The 26,388-nt window shown below is 52.2% G+C and overlaps 1 protein-coding gene across 4 annotated transcripts; it reads right to left on the bottom strand.

The window, feature by feature from the left end:
• Positions 1–254: 254 nt before the first annotated feature.
• Positions 255–26,388, bottom strand: RUBCN (rubicon autophagy regulator). 4 transcript variants are annotated; one of them, XM_068164022.1, is made up of 23 exons: positions 26,306–26,388; positions 19,581–19,734; positions 16,627–16,710; positions 15,537–15,696; positions 15,257–15,363; positions 14,568–14,708; positions 14,203–14,359; positions 13,421–13,969; positions 12,815–12,859; positions 10,835–10,930; positions 10,532–10,647; positions 9,856–10,057; positions 9,402–9,503; positions 8,543–8,617; positions 6,303–6,363; positions 5,219–5,351; positions 4,730–4,875; positions 4,305–4,369; positions 3,517–3,755; positions 3,081–3,142; positions 2,727–2,880; positions 2,275–2,368; positions 255–1,395 (listed from the first exon to the last, which is right to left on the bottom strand). In XM_068164022.1, the coding sequence occupies exons 1-23, from the start codon at positions 26,341–26,343 to the stop codon at positions 1,232–1,234; spliced, it is 3,144 nt and encodes a 1,047-aa protein (XP_068020123.1). In that variant the 5' UTR covers positions 26,344–26,388; the 3' UTR covers positions 255–1,231. The 4 variants fall into 4 exon arrangements, with proteins under 4 accessions (XP_068020123.1, XP_068020125.1, XP_068020124.1 ...); XM_068164024.1 differs by lacking the exon at positions 8,543–8,617; XM_068164023.1 differs by lacking the exon at positions 12,815–12,859.

Below are 26,388 nucleotides of genomic sequence, written 5' to 3'. Positions count from 1 at the left end.
ACAGCCAGGAAGCCTCAAGGCTTTGCCTGGCTCAGAGACCCCTCACCCAAGGGGAGCAGATCTGCTGTGACAGGGGTCACCTGGCAAATGCCTGTTCCATCCATGGGTGAATAAGCAAAAGCAGGACAGCCCTGGAGGTTTCATATAGGTCCCAAGCAGATCGCATGTCCCTTAAAGAGGCATTTCAAGCAGCACCTCCTTGGCAAGGGGAACACACAGTTAAAAAACAAACAAACAAAACAAACACAAAGAACTGCATTAAAAAAATAAAATCCAGCAGATTAAAACCACAGAAGCTCAGCCTAAAAGGACAAACTGAGAGAGAGGCTCGGGGTATGCAGTGGGAGGGCTAAGCCCTCACCTGCATCCCAATAGGTCTCAGGTAGAAAGCAGCTGCACGCAAAGGCAGATCCTGATGCCACCAGCGTGAGGTCCAATGTCATCCTTAGAAGAGGACATTTTCCCCCATGAGAGGATTACCAGCAGCACAAGGTGGAAGAGGGGTTGGAAACCTCACTTACTGCATCCTCTGGCCATGGGGATCTCCTTCTGCCAAAAACCCAGCAGCACTAGGCTGCAGGCAGAGGGCAAGGAAAGCAGCTCGGCACGGACGGCATGGGAAGGAGAGGCAGAAATCTGGCATTTCCACCACTGCCACCTCCTCTGCTCCTGGGGTGAGTCCAACTGCTCTCTGGTAGTGTTGCAAGACAGATTTGGGACAGGAAGCTGTTAAATGTACAATCAACCCCAACCCCCCTACCCCCCCTCCATGTACACAACCCCCAGCAGCAGGACAGAATATCGGAGACTCGAGAGCCAACTCCAAGAAGCAGACGTGGCAAGAGCTTCTCAGTATCCAGCTGATGAACAGAAAGTGCCAGCCACTGCCCAAGGGACCCTGCCAAGGAGCAGGGAAAGGGAACAGGCAGCAAAGCCCTGCCTGATCCAGCTTGAACAACTGCTTGGAAAAGACCCCTGTTTTGCCTGCAGGAGAGGCAGAAGCAGCCATTTTTCCCCAAAGGCACTGGGGAGTGTGAGCAGTACCTGGAGCAGACCTGGATGATGGAAGCTGCCCCTTCCCTAGCTCAGCACTACTGCGCAGGGGAAAACGGATCCCTTTGAGACAGCACTCCAGGCCTCTTGACAGTCCTCATCTCCAGTCTGCGTGGCTCAGGCTTTGGTGACAAAGGGCACACATAAAGCCACAACCTGCTCCTCTGCTGCAACGTGCTCATGTGGCTGCCACCACCTCTGGCTGCTCCAGCTCATCTTCATAGTCCGAGACATAGGACTCCATGCTCTGCTTGGCCAGCAGCTCCCTCCGGGCCTGCAGCCGCTCACAGCGGGGACAGTGGCTGGACCTGAAGCAGGCTTTGTGGTAGCAGGCTTTGCACTCTGTGGGGTAGAGCATGTATGAGAGCTGGTAGAGGCTGACCCAGGATGCCTGACTCTGCACTCCAGGGGCTTGTCCACATGGATATTTCAATCCAATGCCATGGCAGAACAAGCCCCAGAAGTGGGGGTCCAGCACCATCCTGGAATCAGCAGGAAGTCATGCTGCAGAGTCCCTGCAGTGGCTTGCAAAGCCTGTGGGAGTACAGGTGGGAGGTTTCCTTCTCTGCATGAGGTCCCTCCCCAAACTTTCCTCATTCCCCAAGAAAATAATGACTCTGCACCAAGTTTTTTCTGGCATTGGTCCTGCCAAACCAAGGCTTGCATGCTGTCAAGAGCCATTTCAAGCCAGTTGATAGGTTGGTCCCAAGCTGCAGGGACAAGTGCTGCTGGGCCATTAGTACTGGTCATTATCAAGGATGAGTCTTGAAAGGGCCTGGGGATTTCCTGGCAGGCAGGATGGGCACAGAGACAAAACCTTTGGCCCTCCCTGCTCTACAAGGTCAGCTCCAACTATCCAAGTAGAAGCAAGAGAGCTGTATGCAGGCTGCGGCCTGTCTTGTAGCCACAGTAGAAGGGAAGCCAGGGCTCCCAGGCACTAAATTGCTGCAGTCACAACCCAGCTGCCTGCTGCTGCCAGGACAAGCAGCACACAGTGTGGTCAGGAAGGGACCTACATGCTCGTCAACGACAGCAGCTCTCGCCACACACATGTAGAATGCTGATCTGCTGCTGAGAGAATGTGTGGCAGACACGGGCTGTGCAGAGGCACACTGGTCTGGCTGGCTCTGGCTCTATACCTCTCTCTAGCACAAATACAAAAATGCAGGCAGACTTTGGTGGCCCCAAGGTCTGTCCTCTCCCTGTTTCTCTCCATCTCACCTTCGCATGTCCTGCACTTGTTGAGTTCAAAGGGGAAGATGATGTCACTCTCATTCTGGCAGAACTCACAGATGAAGCCTTTGGCTTGGCACAGCTGAAAGGAGAAAAGGTGAGGGGAAAGTGGCTAAATGCTCACCTCCCTAGCAAGTAGGGCAGGAGGTAAAGCAGAATGAGACAGCAGGATGTGGTGCCCTGCTCTATGTGGTACAGCCCCTTCCCAGCATGGAGCACAGCAAGGCATAATTGGCATGTGTAGAAGAGCCAAAATGGAATAATAAACATCCCAGATGTGTGGGGTAGGAACTCTGTGGAGCAGGCAGGAGAAGCTACCACTGAAGCAGTTAATTTGGTGGCTGCCCTGCATGCCAAAGGACTTCCCATCAGTTTTATGTGCAGCAAAGCCTGCTCCCGAGGGTGGGGAGCCTTGCAGGAGGCAGTTGAGAAGACCTTACCATGCACTTCTCGACATGCAGGCTGCCTGCCTTCAGGAGCTCTGTCAGGCGAGGTACCAGGTCCCCCTTCTTTGTGGCACTGAGGTCACTCAGTGAGTAGAGGTGCAAATCTTCTGTCAAGTGGCCAGGCACTGCATCGAAGGAGTCCAGGATACTGCCAAGGACAAAGAAAACAGAGCTCAGAGCAAAGCAACCCACTGAAGCCCCATCTCTGCACTGCTTCTGCTTTCTCTCCTCCTCCATTTCCCTCTGCCCCTGTTGCTCATTGCCCAGACTGCACAGATCCTCAGTGCAAATTGCCACAGGACAGATGCAGGACCAGAAAACAGCTTCTTCCCACAGCCCAGGACTCACTCTTTAGCTAGCCGGCATGTCTTAAACATGTTCTTCATGTGGAAAAGCTGGATCCTCAGCAACTGGAGAGGAAGGGGGGACAGGAGAATCAGAACACAGAGCACAGTCCTTGTCCAAGCAGATCTGTCCCATTTCCTGCACTGATGGAACGGCTGCTGCTCCCTTGTCACCAAAATGTTTACACCACACAGGGGAAAGCCAGCACAACCATTGTCACATGCTCCAGGAGATAAACCAAAGCCCAGCTGGACACCAGGCAGAAATTTCTTTTGACATTCCTATGTCACTGGACAAAGAAGATGACATAACTGGAAACCCATGGTGCTGAGGTTGTGTGCCTCAAAACGGGAAATATCTGCTTCTCCCTGGCTTCCCTGGAACACAGCTTACCCTCCTGACCCAAACCCCACTCAGGAAGGCATGGAAAGGGTCTTACCCACACTTGGTTGAGAGACTTCACTTTCCTGTAGAGGGCAGGATTAATATCCTGCACGTTGAAGAGGGGGTCACTCCAGATCTTGCTCAGCAGGTCTTTGGAGAAGTTGCTGACGCAGTACTTGCTGAAGTCCCACTTGCGCAGGATGCGGCTGGGGATGACCATCTGCGCGTTCTCGTGGCAGCACTGGCAGAAATACTTCCCCAGGTACTCACAGTACCGCAGCCGCTTGATGTAATCTGGCCAAACCCAGGCAGACAGGGAGGTCACCTGAGGCACAAGCTCTGCCCAAACACATTGGACTCCCAGTGCTGCTCAGCACTTCCAACATGCAAGCCAGCCTGCCCTTCTGGTACCTCCTCCAGCCCCTGTGGTCTGCAAGCCTCCTGCCAGCCGCAGAGGCATTTGGGACCAGAGTCCAGTTTCACACAGCCACATCTACCTACGCATTCTGGAAAGGTGGCTGGTCAAAAACTTCTGCAGCTGTAACTACAGCAGAACCTGTGGGAGCTTTAGGACCTCAACAGATGACTTTGCCTTAGAAGAGTCAATGTCTGAAATGCTCTCCAAAGGACAAGCTGGCTGCTCTTTGTCTCTACCTGCCCCATGATCTTCCAAAGAAGGCTCCTCTGTGGGTAGTGCACACCAATGCACAGGCAGAGCTGGCAGAAGTAGTACACCGTTTCCTTATAAGGTTGAGCTGAGCTCTGCCACTACCTACCTACTACATCTCTTCCCACTTGTCTGCAGGGTCTTCCCACTCTGCAGGTCAGGGTCCCAGCACTTACCAGGATCAGTTCGGATGCCACAGCCTGCACATCGGTAATTCTGTTTGGCCACGGCCACCTTCCTCCTGCTCAGGGACAAGAGACATGCATGAGTCCAGCCCTCATGGCATCTGGCACCAGAATACAGGCACTGGCACAGGTCTGGATGGCAGACATGGCCACATGCTTTGCCATTTGAGTGTGGACAACAAACCCAAAGGGAAAAGCCTTGTTGTGCCCAGGTACACACCAAAAGCACTGGCATCAGGCACTGGCTTGATCTCACAGCATCAGCTGTTGATGGTGACCACTGCAGATTTACCAGGCTCAGAGCAAAGAAGCCCCAGCAATCAAGTGGGAAGGAGAGGATAATGAGCCTTAGTTTTGACGGAACAAAGTTGGAAAGGGCAGGTCCCCAGGGAGCCCTCAGGTGCACAGGTCCTTACGTCGGGGCTGGATGGACGTTGAAGATGATCTGTGGTCGCGGTGGGGCCCACTCCAGATTTCCACGCACCCGAATCCTCAGCTTGTAGATGTCAGCATGTTCTCCATCGTCAGGAGAGATAGGCAGAGAGTCGGGGATGGGCAGGAGCTGGGAGAGGCAAGAACATCAGTTCCCTGCCTGCTACCCTGAAGGCAATGCACCTCGCTGGACTGCAGCTGCAACCCTCTGGAAAACTGCCAGGCACCAAGCTGCTGCTCCAGCTGAACAGGGGCTGGACAAGGGATGTCCTCAGAAATCAAGGCACTCTGCTGTATAAGGATGAGGTGGAAGAGCCCTGCTCTGCTGCATGCAATTCCAGAGCCTGGACAAAACCCCTCCTCCAGCTCCACAGAAGGATTACCAGGACTGACAAAGCCTCTTGGCAGTGGGCAGAAGCCAGGGGTTGGGGGAAGATCAAATGCAATCGATGACTAGGGACTCACACCCCTACCTTTTGTGGGGCGTCATGCTCAGGGACCAACCATTCCAATTCAGAGGCAGCTGGGAGCTGCATGCCCTCAAACTGCTTCAGCAAGCCCATGGCCACAGCCTCCGCCGAGTTGGAATTGAGAAAGGAGTGGGATCTAGACAGCAAATGGAGTGGTTAGTACTGGGTCTCACAACTGTGTCATCCTCACAACCCAGTGCTGGTCCCAGGTTAAACCAAAGATGCTCCCTTCAGCTCTACTACCTTATTTCTGCACTGCTGCACAGGCTTAAAATGGGTGGATTTCTGTCTTTGCAGGCAGCTGGGGCAGCCCCAGGCAAAGCTAGCTAACAGCACAGCAACTGTTTAGAAAGGCAGGCAACACAAATTTTACAAATGTGCCTGTTTGCAGGGGAAGCTGCAAAGCAAGAGACACTGTCTGTGTGAGCCAGAAATAACTCCTCTCCTAGTACAAACAGACCCAAGCTGCCAAGCACGGACACAGCTTTGTATCACTCAATGAGCATCCCAAAAGGGGTTTGCTTTTAGAGCATTAACAGAGCAGGCTGTGATTCACCTCCCCACTGCCCCCACCTCCCTGCCCCAGGGCAGTACCAAGAAAGGACTGAGCACTTGAGGGTTAAGCTGCTGACTGCACTGCAGAGAGTCTGAGGGCAGTGCTGTGTGCCAGCAATTCCACCTCCAGGTGACAGTCCAGCAGCATGGGTTGGAGAAAAGGTGGCAGTACCATGTAACCTAACAGGCCATCTCTACTGAGAGGGGAGGAGGTAGGGGAGACTCAGAGCCAGCTGCAAGCCAGCAGCCAGTCTAGATGCTCTGGGTTGTGCCAGCGTGTCTCCCCAACCTCTTACCTGCTAGGAGGTGTGGGCATCTCTCCTGACTCCAGACTATATCATATGTACCTCACATGAATATTTTCATCATCCCAGGTGCTGCTGTCCTTTAAGACTAGAACTCAGTGCCCCACCAAGTAAGGGAAGGGAGGTCCACTCCAGTGCAAAGCAGCAGCTGGTGCATGTGGAAGAACAGAGTTGGGCAGGAAGGGGAACTTGGTACCAAAATATCTTGCCACGAGTTGAAGACGTACATGGACTCCGAGGAGAAAAAGGACTTCCTGCTGGAGTCTGGGTTCCTCTTGATGTCTGCATCTGAATCACAAACAGACAAGGTAGATGGGGCAGGGCAGGGGATCAAAGCTTCACTTTAAAACTCAATCAAGCTGCTCAAAAGCATGTGAACTACAGCAGTAACTTCTACCAGTGGCACGGAGCACCAAGGAGAGGTGAGGTCTACTCAAGCCACCTGTCAGTTCTAAGGGAAGGGCATGGTGGGATGCTGTGAAAACAGTGAGCCTAGGGAAACAAGTGGCTGCTGGTAGAGGTCACACACCAAGACCTAGCAGTGACATGGCCTGAAACAAGACACACAGAAGCTAGGAGGGTCAGAGAGCAAGGTTAACAAGAAGGTTTGGTAGGTCTCTACATACAGTATAGGTGCTGCAGGGGATTAGCAGTGGGATGCAGAGCCCTTCTCTCTACCTGACCACAGCCTGTAAGATCAGATGGGGTGGCTGTTCTACAGCCTGTCAGTGACTTCACAGCCAGGGCTGGCAGCCTAAGCCCAGCACTCAAGACATGTCAGTATCCATGCAGAGAGCAGGCCAGCAGCCTCCCTCCACCTCTCCAGCAGCTTCCCAACAGCCCTAGGCTGCCTCTCATCCTTCCTTGGTGCCAGCCTCAGGTACCAGGTAGTACCCAGCAGAACCTTAATTTTTCTTTCAATCCAGCAGGTTAAACCCTGACAAGGAATTAATCACAACAGTGGAAGAACCTTGCGACAGGAGCCTCTTCCAGCAGTACAAAGCAGGCAGAAACCCTTGCTCCAATGCAGATAAAAAGGGAAGGAGGACATACAAGGCAAAAGTGCCACAGGTCAGGACAGGAGAGAGGCCAGTGCCACAACCTTCAGCCCAGCAGGTCTCCTGGTGTGTACCTCTGGGGAGCTCTAGGAATTGAGTCTGCAGCGACCGCACTATCCTCAAGCACAGGCTTGCAGCTCCCCAGACCCAGTGCTAGGCTGGGGGAGGCACAGCTTGAGTCCTCCATCCCAAGCAGACCAGCTACACAAACTTGCACAGAACCCATCAGATCCTGGCCATGCATCAACCATATGCCTTTGGCTCTGGCAGGAAGGTGCTGCACGCTCCTACACCACAACGAACACCAGCAGCCAGCAGGGCACACATAGCACAGTGTGGGCCAAGCGTTACAGGGAGGCAGAGCCAGCGTGTTCAGGCACTGGCACTGTCCCAGGGGTGGCAGAGGGAGCCAAATCTGGCACCAGGTTCCTGTTGAGTCTAGCAGTGGGATCCTGCCACCACTTGCTCCCCAGCCTTTGCTGCAGACACTCCCTTGAAGCTGCCAATGCTATCACCAGGTGGAATAGTCCTCAGGAGGCTTGTGAGCAGCCCCCAAACCCAAGGACATCACACCATGTGTCAGCTTCAGGCCAGGATGAACACCCCCACCCTGCCCCCCAGATTAAACCTCTGGGCTGTAAAGACAGGGCATGAAGCTCCAAGGGCCAGCAGGAGCAACATGCTGACGCTGAACACCTGACAGATCAGCAGCTGCCCACACAGGCTGTTCCCCTGCTACAGCAAACAGGGAGCACACGAAGGTTATTTAAACATGGACAGCAGACCAGAAGGATTATGCAGTAGTACTGTAAACAATAAAAATACCAAGCAAGACCTGGCTGCATCTGATCCCAGTGCCCAAGGCCTCCAGGGTGAATAAACTGTCTGTGCCCTGTCTCTCTCACTACTTCTCCTTCCAGGACTGCTTTCTGAAAAGATTCAAGTCAAGCCTGAGCAGGAAGAGAAGGGTTGGCCATGGTTCATATCAGAGCTATGTGAGGCCAGCTCTGCTAAGTCAAGCAGGAAAACACTCCCCAAGGCACGTGGGCTGGAGGCTTGGTCCCACACTGTAGATGACTCTGCCCTCAGACAGCATAGGCTCAGCCTTGAGTAGCTACAGAGTTACAAAGCTGTGCCATCAGCCTGCCAAACCCTAGCCCAGATAAGACAGATCTTCGCCACGGCAGGCACTTGCGCTATCCAAAACACTGCACGACAAAACCCCGAGGGACGGAGCCCACAGCAGTGCTCCTCTGCCTCCTCCCTGCTGCATCCTGCCCTATCATCCTGCCACAGCTTTTCTCACTGACATCTGTTCACAGTTCCCCAGTCAGGCAGATTTCAGAGGAGTGTGCACATGCACACACACACCTTGCACACACACGCAGGGGAGCACCGTGGGGTACTACCTGAGAACAAGGAAGCCATTGACACTGAGAGGCCGTTCTTGGACATTTGAATCAGGTTAGATCCATCGTTACCATCTGCATAACATGGTGATGACAAAACAGTTGGCTTCAGTGCTTCAGCCAGGCCAAACAGAAAGGGCATAATACAAGAGCAGCACTCGTGTGACAGGAGCCCAGAGCTGAACTCACACACCACTCTGTGGGCTTCAAAGCTGAGACCAAAATCTAGCCCTCAAGGACTGCAAGTAGAGCTTTGTTGCAAACAGTCAAGAGACAGGAGGTTTATAGCTGAAGACTGGACTCCTCCATCTTCTTTTTAAAGTCAGTGAAATGGAAATATTGCTGAGAAGTAAGTCATCCACCTTGGAGGACGAACATTGCTCTAAAGGGAAGGAACAGCCAGAGACCCAGAGAGGTCTCCTGTGGGCAATAAGCTCAGCCACCCAAGCTGCCAGGAGCAAAGAGTGCAGGTATTACAGTGCCCACCACTGCCACTCAGGAGTCAAGTGGTGAGAGCTATGGCTCCCTCTGCCTGGGGAGGAGAGTAGGATGGCAGCTCTCCCATCTCTTTCTAGTTGTAGCAGCTGCTATGTGGACCAGAGTGAAAAGGAAACTACCTACCAGCCAGAGGCAATGAATGCTAGAGGGTTACAGAGGATTTCAAAAGAAAGTCATGCCACCATATCAGGGAAACTGGTTGCTCTGCTCCCACTCATAATTCAGCCATTTGTTTGGGAAATGCCATCCTGAAGGCCAGAGGGACATGCTCTTCTTCAGCAGGACCGACCTCAACACAACCACACAAAGGAGAGGTCTGTGTCTATGCAAGAAGCTGACACTTCTTGCCGTTCCCTCCTACCTCGGATCTCGTATTCTTCCACATCCTCCGCAGAGCCAGAGTCAGAGAGCCGCATGGAGCCATGGGAGCTGAACTGGGACTCGCTGTCTGTTGCCACAAGATCTGAGAGAAATGCAACACAGCCAGGCCATCAATGGAAGTGGTCTGAAGGGTCACTGATAGCTAAGGGAGATGCTGATAGCCAGGTATGGCCAGGGCAGGGAGGGATGTAGGTGAAGGACAGAAACCACTATGGGTTCAAAATGAAATCGCATTCCCTAACGCAGCCCCAGCAGTGCACAAGTGTCACCAATGTACAGCATCAGGCTTGTTAGGGTCTTCCAGAGCAGCAGTTTCACAGATAGCAATATGATCATTTCCCACAAGCAGGCAAGAAGGTAGGATGCAATGAGGGCAGGCAACAGACAGAAACCCCACATCCCACTAGCTGATGAGCCCAAAACACATCACCCACTGTCTGAGCCCATCTCCTGGCAGGCAGGGAACAGGTGCCTGGTACGGATCTGCTGGCGTCGAATGCGGATCTTCTGTTTGAGCTCCTGGATCTCCTTGTCACTGTCCTCCTCCTCCTCCTCCAGCTGCCGGCTCATCATGTTGCACTTCATCAGCTCAATGGCAGCAATCAGGGACTCTGAGATGCTGAAGTGGGCATTCTCCTGCAAGGCAAGAGCAAAAGTATTCATGGCCATACCATGAAGAAACAAGGAAGACTTAGTAAAATCTTGTTCCCTATCTGTTACAGGGAAGAGTTTATTACTCATGGAAGATGGCAGAAAAGATCTTCATCCCTGTTGACCCCATAAAACCTGACCCATGAGGGTCTAGAAACTAAAGCCTTCTTGAGCTCCAGAATGCTCACAGAACACAAGTGGCATCCTATGAAGGGGATGTGTAAGACATTGACCTCGGGAGTCAGCACATGCCCCTGAGGAACCCCACATGTGGCAAGACTGCTGGATGGGCAGATCCTGGCTACTAGACACCACTGAGGAGCTCAACCTTGAAGTTCTGTGCACAACTCTTCTGTGCAGCAAATACTATGGGATTATCTTCACTACAGAAGAAAGCAACACTGACTCTGTAGTAAAATACATTCTCCAATACCCACAGGTTGCTGCTGTCTTTCTCACCTTCTCCAGGTCTGCACAGCTGCCAAAGTCCTGCTCTGAGAGGTAGCTGATGAGGGACTGCCCTTCTGAGGGTCTTCTGAACATCCCTTCTCCCGAGCTGAGATACTGTCCAGAGTCTAGAAAAGCAAGAGGCAAACATGAGGGAGGGACCTGCTGCTGTCCCCATGCTAACAAGCCCTGCCAGTGCCCAACCAGCATCCCATAAACCCATGCCAGAAGCTGCCATGCCAGAAGCTGAGGCCACTGCAACTGATGAAAGCTTGCCCAGGAGCAAGCATCCCTGCTGAGGCTGGCTGCACTCACCATACTCCATGTAGAGGGAGCTTGGTGTGCTCAGTTCACTGCTCTGTGTGGAAGCAGACACTGGCCCTCTCCCTCCACCCGGATCGCCATGGGACTCTGGAAGGGAAGATGACACCAGGTACCCATCAGTATCCCAGAGGTGGCCAGCCATTACACAGGATGAAATGAAAGGGTCTCAGCATCACACAGGCAGGCACAAATGGATGAAAAGCAAGGAGGGACATCTTCCTCTTCCATGCCATGGCTGAGGACAAGCCCAGAAGGGGAAAAAACTTGAAGGGTATTTCAGGTAGGAGAGGAGAAGGGGAAAGAAGCTCATGAAAGTCACAGAGCAGTTGAGTCTCAGGCCTTCCTCTCTTTACTCCCTGACAGATCTGTGAGATACAACAGGCTCCAACAAGTGCCTCTGCCAGCCTATTCTTGCTGGAGCACCTCCATGGGAAGAGTTATCCCCCAGGCCACAGTCAGGGAACAAGAAGAAATCTGAGGGATCTGTGGGGCTCCCAGCCCTGCAATGCAGCCTTAACAGCAGAAAGAGGCAACTAAAGGACATGCCCTTGCTGAATGAAAAGCAAATGCTCACTGCACACTACCCGGAGTCTGGGCTACAGTGCTCAAGGTGACCTACACAGGCTGTGGGCAGGGCTCTGCCCCATACACACACTGAGGTGCAACTCCCTGCCAGGCTTAGCTGGCAGAGACTGCCGGGAGCTGACCTGACAGATCAACAAGGGCTGGTGTTCTACAGAGAGCCACAGCCCCAGGGAGCACCTGGACAGAGCAGCTGAGTGACAGAGGACTGATGAAGGAGACTGAAAACTCCTTGACAGGAGCAGAACAGGAGCATACAGGTGTGGACACAGAGCAGTCATCAGCTGATATTCCAAGCACAACAGATGGGCAACTCCATCCTCTCAGCCTCCTATTCCTCTCTGCTCCTAGCTTTGTGTCACAACCTTGATATGGCTGGAGCCTCCTGAGCCTACCAAACCCAGCATCTCTCTGCCAAGAATATAAAGCATCAGCCAACAGGATGGGGGTTGGGACCAACCCACCCCACAGGCTGAGGGACAAAGACCTGTCAGGGTGAGAGGGTCTCACAGCTACTTACTGCAGCCTCACAGGGTATCCTGCAGCTACCTCAACCCTGATGAGAAACAGCACAGAAACCACCCTGTGATCACCAGCCTGGGGGAAGCCATGTGCAACGCAACCTGCTGCTGAAGGGTAAAAGTGAGCCCTCAGTATCCTGTGCTGGAGGAGGACATGGGGCTGGACACATCTGTCTGAATGCCCACCACCTCCAGGAAGGAGACTTCCCAGCATGAGTGCCCCCCATCACCCAGATGTGAGCTCGACAAATCCAGTGCCACTGCTGAACAGATGTAAAAGAGAACCACCCAGTTTTTTGAGCTGCTGACTCTTTATGCATGGGAGGGAAAGGAATGACAGCACCCCAGCACTTCTGCTCATGAGGAAACCTGCCTCAAGCCCAGAAGAGCACCCAGGAGTCCTGGCTGTGGGTTCAACCAAAACTGGTTGGCATACAGCTGAACTCAGCCAATATCAAACTTTCTTGTACCACAGATCTACTAAATGTAAAAGAAGAATAAGATGTTCAAGCCCACACCTGCTGCCAGCCCTTACTTGCTTGAGCTGTGATACAAAAACCTCTCCTGGCTCCTGAATTAGAGGGGTAGAGGGAAGGGCAGGGGACACAGTTCAGAGACTTGGTGATGAGCACTCCCTAACACCATGCAGGGGAACTGGGCCACCCTTCTGGGTCTGATCCACTGCTGCCAAAAACAAGCTTCAGGCAGGTTGCATGCACAAACCTGACTATGCTTCAAAGCACCAGCTGGGACATAGAGAAGAAAGATTTTTTTTGTTTGTTTTCTAAATGGATACTAAAGGGTTGATGAAAATCCTGAACTTGATGCAATGATTACTAATGAAGGGCTGTTGCACTGGCTCCCAAACCTGCCACTGGATCTTCTATTATAATGGTGATATCCCTGAGGCCTCCTGAGCAGACAGAGGAGGAGAAGGGCAGCGTTAAGGGAGAGAAAAGAAACAGGCTGGTTACTATTCAGCAGGGTCCTCCACTTCTCCCACGAAGGCAGCACTGGTGGGGCCAACGCCTACAAGCTGGTTGTCCCCTCATATCCCACTGCCCCCCAAACATGCATTCAACCCACTCGAGAGCACAGAAGAACTCAGCAGATTATCAGTACCATGACCCCAAGCCCCAGCCCAGTGCCCTGCCATGACTCCATGCCCCAGCCAGGCAAGGCTAGAGAGGAAGCAGGACAGCTAATCCACAGCATCACTGCCATTTTCTAGGTTTTTGGTACAATCTGTCAATACCAACACTAGAGCAGCCCAGGGCGTTCTGGGAAGCAAGACGTTCACCCATCCCTCCACTGCGGAGCAGAGAAAGCTAAGGCTACCCCAAATTTCCCAACTGCTCTCCCACCATTCCCCTCATCGACCTGATCCATGGAGTCAAAGCAGTGGCCAGCATCACCCTCCCAGTACCAAGGACTCCCACACCCCAAAGCCACGGCACAAGAGCTGCCCCATTACCGTGCAGCTTCCCCGAGGCCACGTTGGTGTCGGAGTGTGAGCGCACGTGGCTCTTCCTGGGAAGGCCCTGCGGAGCTGACGACTGTCCCTCCGAGAAGCTGGACCGCCGCAATAAGCTCAGGCCTCTGCCTTCACCTCCACTTGCCCCCTGCTCCCCTAGGGATGAGACAGAGTCCAGCTTCTGGGAGCCACTGGAGGAGAAGAGTTTGGAGCTGCTGCTCTTGGTGCTGTTGGTACTGGCACTGCTGCACGCCCGGCCCCGGCGCCCCAAGTTCCCAATGGCCAGGTACTCTGGGCCATCGTTGGCGTCGCTCTGGGGATCATCCTGGCTCCCTGTCCAAGTGTCCTCGCTCTGGCTGGGGGTGCTGGAGCTCATCTCACTGGCTGGAGAGAAGGGGTCTTTGGGTGAAGGAATGTGGAAGTGGTTGACAGAGCCAGGCTGTTCCAGAGGGGACCTGCCCTCACTGAAGGAGGAGGTCCGGCTGGATGGGCAGCGGTCCTGGGGCTGGCTGGCACTGGAACTGACAGAAGAACTTGCTGGTCTCCTGTCTGGACAGAGGCAGAAGCAGGTTGTCACATACCTTGGTAGAAGCAGACCAGACTATAGTAGTAAGCTTGTGGCTTCCCACTGGCATGTCCTCCCACCACAGGCAAAGGCCAGAGATCTCCCTCCCATTACTGGCAGAGATCTTTTGATACCCATTAACAATGAATCCAAAAGCAGGGGGGAAAAGGCAGTCTTTTCTGGGTCTATCTTGAGCTTCCCAGTCCACCCTCATTACCTGAGAGGCCAGAGCAGGCTAGATGGTGGAGGCTGGAGAAGGATCCAAAACAGCGCTGCTGTGTACAGCCTGCAGCAGGGACATATGGGGATGCAGGGAGGGCAGTCAGGCTCTGGCTCTTGGTCACTAGAGCTGGACCATCATTCTTCCTGGTAAGCTGAAGAGAGGTGGCATCATTAATAAATCAGCATTTATGTGCCTATGTGTCAAAGGAGAACAGAATGAAATGGACCTGCAAGTGCCTGGCCACCAGCCAGCAAAAGATGCAGCAGCTCTGGGGGCAGGAGAACGGGGAGGTAAAAGCACCTGCAGAAGGGATGCAGCTCTGTGTTCACAGCTACACAGCAGGCTCATGGAGACATTACCAGGCTCTCAATGGAACGATCCTGGCAGCCCAGCACCCCAGGCAGATGGCTCTCATATCCTTCAGTGTTGTGGTCACACATCTCTCTTGTCCCAGCAGGAAGATCTGAGGCACACAGGGATGGTAGTGACGTGCCAGCCAGCTGAAAGAACACAGACCCCGTTTAGCAGAGCCTCATTAATCGCTCTTCTCTGAGGAGCTCTGTGCAGCTGTTCCCTTCTTCTGGGGAGGAGGCACATGGTGTGGGGCTGCATGGGTGTTCATTAGCATCACCAGCAGAAGCAGGCAGGCAGGTGTCCTGGGGTACTACTTGTCCACTCTGACCATGACTGTCCATCACAACCAGGCAGCTCTGCTTACTGGCCCTGAAGCCTTGGACTGTTAAGAGGTGCCTCTTACATGGAACTGGTCCTCAGGTCCTCATATTCAATTCCTTAATGCCTGCCAGAATGAAGCCATCCCACTACAGGCTCCACAGAGTCACCTCCCCTACCCTGAGCCCTGCCAGGCTCACAGAGGCAGTGTAGGGACCAGTTCACCACTCTCCTCTCCTCTTGGAACTTCTTTGGCTAGTTCATATCCAGCTCCTTGTCCAAGAGTTCCACATGCCCTGAATGAGACCTCACAGAAGCAGCTGCAGCCAGTCAGTGTCTGGGGAGAGGCAGATGTAAAGCTGGGGTCACAACTCACCATAGAGGTGTCGATCTGAGCCAGAAGCCTGGGGTTGTTCTGCTCAACAGCCTCCAGGCACTGCAGCATGGCTGTGACGTGGGCGTCACTGAGCAGGAAGGCAGTGTCTGGGGAGAGAAAATCACTGCTCAGGGGGGGCCCTCTCACCTGCACGGTCTGACAGCACTGGTTGCTCACATGCAAACCAGATTTACTGCTGGGTCCCCTCACTCACATGTGGCTTGCAAATGCCACCAGCTAGGTATTTCCTGCAAGAAGGAAAGGGCCCATTTCTCTTTACCTGAGTAGAATTTCTTGATGTATTGCCGGTTCCCCAGGAGTGGTCTCAGCTGCACTGACAGGCAGTGGCACTGCAAACTGTGCTGCAGCCACAGTTGTGCAATGGCCTGGTCTCCTGGGCCCTCTGGGTCAGGCTGTCTGCTCTCCTGCAGGCTGATGAACTGGAAAGGGATGCCAGGCACAGGTTAGGGCACACAGAGGCAAGCAGGAGAACAGGAATTGTTCCGCTGCACAGCTTTGGTTACCCCTGGCAGCTTTCTTCTGCTGGTCACCAGCAGCAGCAGCAGGAGGATATGTCACAGCAGCTGCCCAGCCACCAGGGAGGCCAAAGCACCAGGCAGGAACAACACTTCAAAGGTCAACCAGCGACCAAAGTCCTCTGACAGCCACCAATGCTCTGAATTTCTCCTGCACGCTCTGCTGCCCATGTGCCTCACCCCTGACCCAGAGGGACCCCACACTCCCAAATCCAACCTGACCCTGACAGTGATGGTCATGTTCTTGCTGACACATTTAGTGAGGAAGGTTACAGCAACACCTGAGCTGCTGCAGTCTGAAGAGCTGGAGTCACACCTCGTCTCCCTGTAGCAGCAGGCTGGATGGAGGAACCACCAGGGGTCAGGCCCTTGCACCCACCGGTGGCAGGGCCCACAGATGTCAGCACAGGGCAGTGGATGACCAGGAGTGATCCTGTGTGCCAGCAGTTAGCACGAGCCAGGAATGGAAGAACCAAATGCATGGTCAAGGCACAACCCCGAAATGGGACAGCCCAGACTTTGAGAGATTTACACAGACACATGAATCACCCTGTGCACACACAAGGGCTGCTTGTGCTGGTTCCCTTGGTGATGCCAGCTGAGCTGAAAACTGTAAGAAATAAGCAGCCAATTGTCTCAGCCCAGGCCATGCTGAGCTCCCAGGATGTGACTTGTACACAAACACATGACTGCTTCAGCCTCCATGAGCCATTGAGCTGCTTTATCTATGGCAGGCTAACAGCCAAGGTGACACCATCCCATCGGTGAGGCTTGCAGCCCAGCTGCCTTCTCCTCTCCCCACTGGGCACACAAGGCCACCCCATTGGAACCCACCTTCTCCAGGTGATGAGCAGAGCCAGGACTCAGCCAGCAAATGTCCTTCACAAACTGCCAGTAATCCTTCTGTCTGCAGCACACCTGTGCAGGGCACACACAGTTAGGTACCACCACTCAAGCCCCAGTTCAGTGACAACACCCCCCATTAGCCCCTCACTACAAGAAGGCAACCCCTAAACCTGGCAAGATGGGCCAGAAAACAGACAGAGGAAGAGCAGCACTGCTTTACAGAAGAGAAACAAAGCAAGTGTATAACACAGATTGGTAGATCACAGGACCAACTCAAAAAACACTGGAATGATGTAGATGAATTGTTTCCTGCCTCTCCCACAGTGACCTCTCAGTTGTGGTCAGCCTACAAGTGTCCAGATAACAACCCCCTGAGCTTCTCTTCTTCCACCAGCTAGGATCCCAGTCTCCCACACTGCAAAGACAGCAGAGGTCTTGGGACAGGACACAAAGCTTGAAGGTCTCACATCCTTGCTGCAGTGCAATAAGGAACCTAAAGACCAACAGCAGGTCTGCCAAGTTCAAGGTTGACCGAGTTCTCATGTCACCATTTCCTTTCCTGCTGGAGCCAGGATCTGAAGGAGAGTCCTGATGTTTCAGCATTCAGAGTCAGACCTCAGTGAGGGGACACAAAGGGCAACATGCAAACACATCCCACCAAAACCAGCAACCATTGCTGTCTACTGATGCAAGCCAGCACCAAGGGCTCCAGCACAGCTGCATGCCCCAGGTAGGAGATTTGGCACTGCATCTCTACCAGCTTCTTGTCTCAGCATTATTCAGACAATGATTTATTTTGCTCTTAGTTGTTCTTCCTGTTAAAAACAAACTGCAGCAGAGTTGTTGTTTCCTTCACCACGCTACTGGGTGTAAGCACAGCCTGAAAATGTCTCTCTTGACCAAAAGACTGATTGTTTTTTCTCTTCCATCTGTGTTTCCTCTTTCACAAGCATCAGAGGAATGGGTTCTGTTTTGTGGTTTACTTGTTTGGGGTGGGGGGGTGGTGGTTTGACTTTTTTAAAACTAGAGAACTACCATGGCAGTTTCACTCCTCTAGATTGAATTGGAGTTTTCTAGACAAATCAATAAAATTAATTCAGAAGTTTAAAAACCTCTTACCCTGATTGTCTTAACATGTGCATATGATTTTTTTCCTAACTTTTAAGGGCAGCAAGTCTGGGGAGGGGCCTTGAGCACAAGCCCTATGAGGAGAGGCTGAGGGAGCTGGGGTTGTTGGGCCTGGAGAAGAGGAGGCTCAGGGGAGACCTTATTGCTCTCTACAAACCTGAAGGCAGGTTGTAGCCAGGAGGGGGTTGGTCTCTTCTCCCAGGCTATCAGCACCAGAACAAGAGGACACAGTCCCAAACTGTGCCAGGGAGGTTTAGGCTGGAGGTGAGGAGAAAGTTCTTCCCAGAGAGAGTTGTTAGCCATTGGAATGTGCTGCCCAGGGAGGTGGTGGAGTCACCGTCCCTGGAGGTGTTCAAGAGGTGATTGGACGTGGCACTTGGTGCCATTGTTTAGTAGTCATGAGGTCTGTGGTGACAGGTTGGACTTGATGATCTTTGAGGTCTTTTCCAACTTTATTGATTCTATGATTCTACAATTTTGTTTATTTATTCCCAGTTGCAGGAAACAAAGATGGTAAGAAAATAATAAGTAAAAGAAAGTGTTTCACTGGAGCAACTAAGAGAAAATTGTTCATAGGAAGCTGTATTTTCACAGGCCTTTCTTTGCAGCTTTTATAGCTCAGTTGGTGTCACATGTGCCCAAGTAGGAGAGACATGCCTAATTGAAAGAGCTGCCTTTGCCTATAGTGGAAGCATGGAGGAAAGCAATACATGGTCCTGGCTTTGCAGGTCTGGCATGAACTCTGGCATGAACTCTTTGGACACGATGATCTTGAAGGTCCCTTCCAACCTGGTTTATTCTATTCTATTCTTATCAATAGACAGACAAAGAGAAATCATTTCAATCTCACCTCCTGAAGCCTACTGATAGCATGACTACCAGAAGGGAGCACAGCACTCCTCACAAATAAAAGGTAGGTTCTTCCTCTGTGGATCTTCCAAAGATCTCTGGTTCATACCAGAGGACTAGCAGGAACAGAGCAGCACCGTAATGAATGCTGACTGCAAACTCAACAGATCCAAAGAGCAAAGCACCCTGATGGGATGAGCTGCAAGCCTGGGGGTTCCTGGAGGCTTATAAGCCTGCTCCTAGATCCAGCTGGCCCAAGCAAGCTGCCTGGGGTTCCTCTGCATCTCTCTCTGAGTGGCAGAGCCACCAATGGGAAACCTGACCTCAGGCACACCCTGCAGACATGCCTCAACTTTCCCCTGTGAATTAATCGTGCTGGTAATTGCAAGCTGAAGGGGAGATCTTCAGGGCTCCAAACACAACTGGGAGAGAAAAATTCTTCCAGGCAGGCATGGAAGGGGGAATGGCTGGGTGAGCAATTGCAAAGCATGATGAGAGCCTGGAAAGAGATATCCCATTCACACAGAGCGTGGATTTGGCTGCCAGCTCCTGTTACTAACACAGCTAACCAGAAACTGCAAACATGCAAGGTTCCTCTTGCCAGAGCTTGCCGGGGACTTCTCCAAGAGCAAACAATACGAGGCTGACTCATTGCAAATGCAAATCAATCACTTGGCTGCAGCAAGAAGAAAGGAGAGAGAGGCTAGCCTCAGCACAGGGGCACAGGTACTTAGCAAAACCACCCTGAAAGTGGATGAGACAGAAAGAAAACACCCTCTGCAAACCACAGCCCTTGTCAGGCAAGCTCAGTCCCTGCTTTGGTCATTTCCCACACTGCTACAAGCACTGTGCCCACTCCATGCTATGAGCACTGAAGCAAGATGCAGCAAGACCACACTACCTGCTCATGACAGGCACCAATGCTGCTCCAGACAGGCAACAGTGCTGGCAGGACAGAGCCCTACCTTATCATGGATGAGCCCATGGTAGAGGATGCTGTGCATGTCTCTGCAGAGCCGTTCCAAGCCGCCATACTTGGACCAGACATTTGGGTTGCTGGTGGACACCAAACCTTCCACTGTGGTCTTCAGATTGCCCAGCAGCTTCCAATGCTCCTTCCTGCAGAAGAACACAGCAAGTTATATCAGATATGTAGCAAGAAGAGCTGCACAACACCACTGTGATGTTGCACTCTCCAAGGAAACCCTGGTCAGGCTGAAATCTTTGGTAGTCCAGAAGCTAGCAACGGTGAGCTAAGGACTTTACACCTCCCTGTGGTCTACCATGCATGGTTTGTGGACATGAGGCCATACAGTAATGGTTATTCTGATGACTGGTAGGCAACACCAACGTGGCTTCAGGAGACAGCCAGAACAAAGACTGATGGTTCCTGCAATATACCACTTGTTTAGTAAAGCTGGAGGATATCTTTCCAGCTGGCCTCTTCCTTGCTTCACTCCCATGCTCCATCAGGGACTGCTCAGAGCAGCAGCCCACCAGGAGCACAGCATCTGCAAGGCAATGTGTCCACCACACACAAAAGGTATGATGTCTACCACACTGCACCTGCATTTACAGAGAGACACATTCCTCAAGCAGTGCCCACCACATCGAGCACTTCAGCACTGTCAAGCTGCAGAGGTGCTCCACCCCAAGGCTGGTAACCTAGTCTGCAGCTCTTGTCTGTACAGCTGCTCTGCAGCTGCTGCAGGTACAAGTGGTCTTTCTTGCAAAAACAGACATGAGCTAAATGCAAACTGCAGCTGTACTCCAGAGCTTGCACAGCATTTCTCATCAATATCATCCCCCTCAGCTACCCTGCATACAGCAAGAAACCACCATTACCTGCCATCAAGAGGGACTGACAGTGCAGAGATAATGTCATCTGCCCAAGCTAAAGCAACTTTGGGGAAGGAAGCTTTGGGTGACTGAGGTCCCCAGCTAAGCTGCTTGACAGCACTGCCAGCAGAACAGCAGCTGTCAGAAACGTGTATTTAGATTGGAGCCACTCCTTCACATGCAACAGGAATGTTGCAAGGTTTATTTTGGGGTGTAAAACCAAAAACCTCCACCACTGCAGGGTTTGTAACAAAAGCACCTGAGGTGACAGCTTAGAATGGAAGTCCAGCCTTTCAACTAGCAAGAACAAGCCACAGTTTTTCAGCTGATAATGACTCCCACAGCTAAAAAAAAAATTAGAAAGGAAAAGTTTAAAAAAGGGGAAAAAAATATGAAACAACTACTATTTTTTAAAGCTGCTTCATCTTCATGCCTTGTGGATGAAAGTATGAGCTGCACACTTCTGCAGCACAGAGAAGGACACTAAAAACTAACATAATCTTGGCATTTAGAGCCAAGCTTTTCTTGCCAATACTCTCTTTTTGAGATTTGTTTGCTATAACCAAAATGGATTGAACAAGCAGATCATCAAATATCAGCTCTACTTCAAGCTGCCCATCCACTCCCTTTGTGAGGTCTCCCTGGGGTAACCTCACCACTTTCAGTGCCCACCTAAGCTTAAACCACACAGAAGCCGACCCATCCCACCAGTAAAGCCTGTCACCCTGACAGCACAGGAGCTCTAAGCCAGAACTGCATATGGAAGTACATACATGTTTATGACAGACTAACATGCAATCAGGACTTGATCTCAGGAGAGACTGAAGGAAGCACAGACAGGAATCAAAGGCAGCTTCCAGAAGATCTGACTTGGGGAGACACAGAAACTGATCCGGCTCTTCTGAATTTACAGGCTTCTTCTGTCACTGGGACCTTGTGTCAGGGACTGGTGACACCACTCAGGGCATCCATGGATGTTGACTACAGCAGCAGTCAGCCAGAGCCATGTTATCTGGGGATCATCACCACCAGCCCTTGACCAAAGAGCATCTGCAACCAGTGAGCTCAACATGCCAGCAGCTCCTCCCTAAGCTATTTCTAACACTCAGCGTTAGGAAATGCAAGTGAAAGTTCAGCCACGCCATTGATCTTTCAAGTCACTGAGTCTGGTGAACTCCCTCCCATGTTGTTTTATGCTATAAAAGCAGGTGATGCACACAAGGATGTGGGGTAGGACAGCCAGAGATGTGCCCTTCCAAACGAACTGTCACACTGAAGGAGTTGTGCATCTCCCCAGAGGCAGAAATCCGTGATCCAACAGGTTGGCATTACAGCTGCCTCCTAACACAGGGAAATGAAGGTTACTCAATCCTCAAATAAAATAACTCAAAATATTAAAATCTTGAACTCAGAAGCACATAGGGAATGAGCAGCACAATAAAAGCACCTTTGCAGATGTAATGCAGAAGCTAACAAAAGTAAATCAAATCCCTGTAAGACAATGATGATCCTACTGGCACCCAAACCCCAGCTGTTTCTGGGCTGGAACATGGTGCCCACTGATGAGCATACAGTGACACAAGGCTGAAGAAATTAAGACCCATGCAGTTGGCTGCTGGTGGCAGGGAACTCAGGAGAGAACAGCCAACCACATTTCAGCTTTGCCTAGGTTCATGGGTTAACCCCGAACTATCAGCAAGGTTTGCTCCCTTCCCATTGACAGAGCCAAAGCTTGGGCTGCCAGGAGGGATGGAGAAAGTGTAAGTCCCAGCTGCTCTCAAGTTCCCTCTTTCAGCAGGTGTTCAGAGCAGTGTTGAGAAATGTACTTGTTTTTTCCTGAATAAAGAGAATTCTCATTGCCGTGCTAAACAAAGCCTGACATGGGGAAAGGCAAATTCATATCACATCACAAAAACACCTCAAGTTACAGGAAGGGCAAAGGGAGCAATGTGCCTCAGAGAGGTCACAGTACATGGGCAGAGCTTCCCCTGCAAGAAGCACATGTGCTTCTGCTCTCCTGCTCTAATAGATCTGGTTCCCCCAGCCAGGAGGGCCAAGGGTGTTTGCAGAGGCCATCACTGGTGGAGTAGGTCAGAGAACTCATCGGCATCCCCCTTCTTCCTTAAATACAACTTCTGATGCAGTCCCTAATTTTAACCACCAGTTCCATAAACTCACTGCATGGTCTCCTTGCTTTAGCACCCCAGAATCTATCTTCAGGTGCAGCAACATCAACCTGCTGTTAGGAACTGTCCCAAATATAACTGAACCTCTTGCCCTGGAGTGATAAAAGGCTGAATCCAGCCTTGGAGCAAGGAATGGCTTAATGCTGCTGCTACTGACAGTGGAAAGAAAACAACAGTTGCTCTCCCAAGGCTTTCTCATCTCCTCCATGCCAGCAAGGGCAGGAACTTCTCTTGGTCCAAGTCAGCAAAGGTGACTCACAGCAGAGGCAGGGAGCCATGCTGCTGACTCAGGTGAACTTCTTCATTTAAAATAAAACCAAACCCTAATCACTTTCCAAAACAGAATCATACACTTAGGTAGTATTGAGAAAGAAAGGAAAGAAAGGAAAGAAGAAAGGAAAGAAAGGAAAGAAAGGAAGGAAAGGAAGGAAAGGAAGGAAAGGAAGGAAAGGAAGGAAAGGAAGGAAAGGAAGGAAAGGAAGGAAAGGAAGGAAAGGAAGGAAAGGAAGGAAAGGAAGGAAAGGAAGGAAAGGAAAGAAAGAAAGGAAAGAAAGAAAGGAAAGAAAGGAAAGAAAGGAAAGAAAGGAAAGAAAGGAAAGAAAGGAAAGAAAGGAAAGAAAGGAAAGAAAGGAAAGAAAGGAAAGAAAGGAAAGAAAGGAAAGAAAGGAAGGAAAGAAAAGCAGCTCATCTTTCTTGCAAACACCTGGTGTGTGCCTCCCTGCGCTGTGCAGGAGGCATCCGGCTAGAAATGGCGTTTTGAATCCTGTCCTCTACCTGCAGGAGTCTCGACCCTTCTTAGCACATTAAAGAGGTCGAGCTGAGGATGCTGAGGTCGTGGAAGGACTTCCATCACACCTCCAAGGACATCCCCATGATGCCAGTCAGTTCCTCCTGCAGATTCTGAAGGCACTGCGTAACCTGCTGCTGCGCACAGCCTGCTCCCGCCTCACTGTTCCTGGGTCTCCCAGACAACCAGCAGTTCCTTCCCTGAGCTCCTCTGCCTGCTCCTCCAGCAGGCTCAGCACTGCTGGGAAAAGGGATTAAAAGAAAGGCAGGCTTCATATAATGCATCTGCAGTCATGGGGAGTGGCTGATGAGGCAGTCAGAAGAGCTCTGCCAGCCTGAAAGGTCAGCCCTGCAGAGCCTGGGCAGGGAGAACGGAGCAGGCTGGCTAGGAAAACACAACACAGAGTGGCTTGTACCAGTATAAACCAATGGGCACAATCACAAAAGGCTTCCCCAGTAAATGTAACCCAGAGCTGCTGCTTGCTGGAGCACTCTTGCTCTGCACTGGCAAAGGATGAGGAAGAAAACAGGGAATAAAGTGGTTTGCAGCCTTCTCCCAGCATGGCAGAGAGTTTTACCTGCTCATCCTTGCAAAGCCTCCCACAAGCATAAGACCACAACCTGTAGACCCATGATAGCGTCCACTGGGCTTCAGTCTGCACAAGACTTGTCTGCAATAAGCACACAGGGAGCCAGAGGCAGTGACAGAGCAGACCCCCAAAGCAGCTCACCTCCCTGGGACTAGCTGCTAACCTTCCTACATCTCTCTCAGCACAGGTTCCCCTTAAGGACCCTCCTCTTGTCCTGCTGTCCCTGGAAGCCTTGCTGGTGTCAGAGCTGAGACCTTTTTGTTAACCTGTCCTGGCTGGCCAACAGCCTCTCTGCTCACTGTGGGACTGCTGTGTCCTCCACGCTACCCTTCCGTTGTGCTGAGGAGCCAGAAGCCCCACTCTTTGCCCGGCAGAACAAGGGCACTGACCTTCCTGACAGGGCTCAATCGACACTGGTGTTACAGCCAATGCTCCCAGATGCATTTCAGACCTGCTGCTTAGGAAGACAGACAGCAAAACCCAGCACAAGATCCTCATTTTTGTCTCCTGTGCCAGCAGAAGGATGGATTTCAGCAAAATAACCTTTGCTTCTAGGTTTCCCATGATCTCTGGGAAGATGGATCCAGTGACCTCTACCTACCACTACCAGCTATGGGCACAACCTATAGCAAAGTGGCACCTCGCTGGCAATTAAAATGGGAATTAAAATGTCCATTTGCACAATGGACAACAAAGCTGTGCAGGACCCCTGCCAGGATCCTCCCCAGTCATCAGTGGCAGCCAGGAGAACAGGCAAGCCCCTTCCATTGTGTCAGCACCTGGGGAGGATGATGCCTTTCTCATTCCTGGGGGAGCATGTCAGCCTTATTAGTCACAGGATGGTAGAGTCTGGTACTGCAGGACTTGCACTTGCAAAGGCAAGAAAATGCAAAAAGATGATTCTGGAAAGAAAAAGATGTGAATGCAGCCAATTCCTTCTGCTTTTCTGAAACTGCTGGGTCTGAAGCATTAGCTAAAGAGGGAGAATAGCTCCCACCATGTAGATCAAAAGACACCCCAAACTTGCACTATAGCTTTAAAAGCACTGGTAACATTTGCTCAGCTGACATTGCCCAGCAGGAATAAGAGCAGCTATCTGAGCCTCTAAGATAAGGAATGCTTCTCTCCCATATCAAGTTCCAGCTGCTCCCTCCTCCACAGCCAACACTCTAGTTTCCATCCAACATCCACCCTGCACTTGTGTGTGCCAGGGTAAAACTGAAGCACAAAGCAGACGCTGAGGACATGCAAAAACCTGAAGTAAATAGGACTCATCATCAAAACAGCTCCAGGGAACAATCTCTGCTGCTTTCATAAGTGCTAACAAGGAAAACCAGGCCTAAAGCACAAATGAAGACCACGCAGGCAAGGCCACCACAGCACAGCCATTCTCACCACCAGCCACGTGCAGGCACAGGGCCTTGCCTGCAGAAACTAAGAGAAGCTGAAGATTTCTCTTCAGCACCTAGGAAGTACAATACTGCCAACCGCCAGAAGAATGGTAGGCAGGCATCATCCAAAAGCAGCAAAGCCACCAGAATGGCAGCAGTGTCCAGGCAGGGTGTCTTTGGCCTTAAGCATAACGTATGCAAAGTGCAGGCTTGGAGCTGCTGTCTTGTCCACAGCAGACGGAGAGTTGCTGTCCACCATAGAGAAGACCGAGCACCAGGTACTGCAGACACACGTCTGTGGCTGTCACCCCCACTCCAGTGACCAAGACACTTGTCCAAGGGCAGGGAGAGCAGAGTGATGCACTGGCCCTAGGTGGGCGACGGCCACATGCCACTGTCATTGCCATGCTCACCACGATCTTCCTCCCCACGAGGGACCAAACTGATGGCAGCTGGTGGTGTGCTCTGCAAGCATTGATCCCCACTGGCAGGCGGGGGTTTGCTTCCTCCCAGATCAACCCCAGGTACCATGTAGCTGTGCTCAGGTAATGAGTGGGCACACCCGCTCCCACACTCACCCACGCAGCACATGGGCATCCCGGCATCCCCAGCGCACCCCAGCACACCCCAGCACTGCTGCCACCCGCGTCCTTGCACTCGCATTCCGTGCTCGCTGCCGTGTCCCTCCCCAGACACCTCGCTATCCCACGCGTGCATCCCCCTGTGCAGACACAGCGCCCTGCCCCACGCGTGTCTCGCCGCCGGTGCCAGCGCACACATCCTCCCCCGCAGCGCTGCGTGCCGTGCCCACCGCGCACCGCCGTGCCCAGGCGGGCCCTGTCCCCCGGTACACCCACACCCCCTTCGCCCCGCGCCAGGTCCCCGTTCGCCGCCCCACCTGCTTTCCGCGCGCCCGTCGCGAGGCCCGACCTCCATCCCGGGGCGCGCGCGGCCCCGCCACCGCCGCCACCGCCCGCTGCC

The sequence above is a fragment of the Melanerpes formicivorus genome, unplaced genomic scaffold (genome assembly GCF_026170545.1).
Source record: "Melanerpes formicivorus ecotype bairdi unplaced genomic scaffold, bMelFor1.0.p_v2 SCAF_76, whole genome shotgun sequence".
NCBI lineage: Eukaryota > Metazoa > Chordata > Aves > Piciformes > Picidae > Melanerpes > Melanerpes formicivorus.
Note: the sequence above shows the minus strand (reverse complement) of the source record. Positions and strands in the feature narration are given on the sequence as shown.

Excerpts from the sequence above, each read along its gene's own strand:
- RUBCN (XM_068164022.1), bottom strand. The coding sequence starts at position 26,343 with ATGGAGGTCGGGCCTCGCGACGGGCGCGCGGAAAGCAG. Across the intron at positions 19,735-26,305 it reads GACGGGCGCGCGGAAAGCAG|GAAGGAGCATTGGAAGCTGC; the intron begins GTGGGGCGGCGA and ends GTTCTTCTGCAG. Across the intron at positions 16,711-19,580 it reads ATGGGCTCATCCATGATAAG|GTGTGCTGCAGACAGAAGGA; the intron begins GTAGGGCTCTGT and ends TGCCCTGCACAG.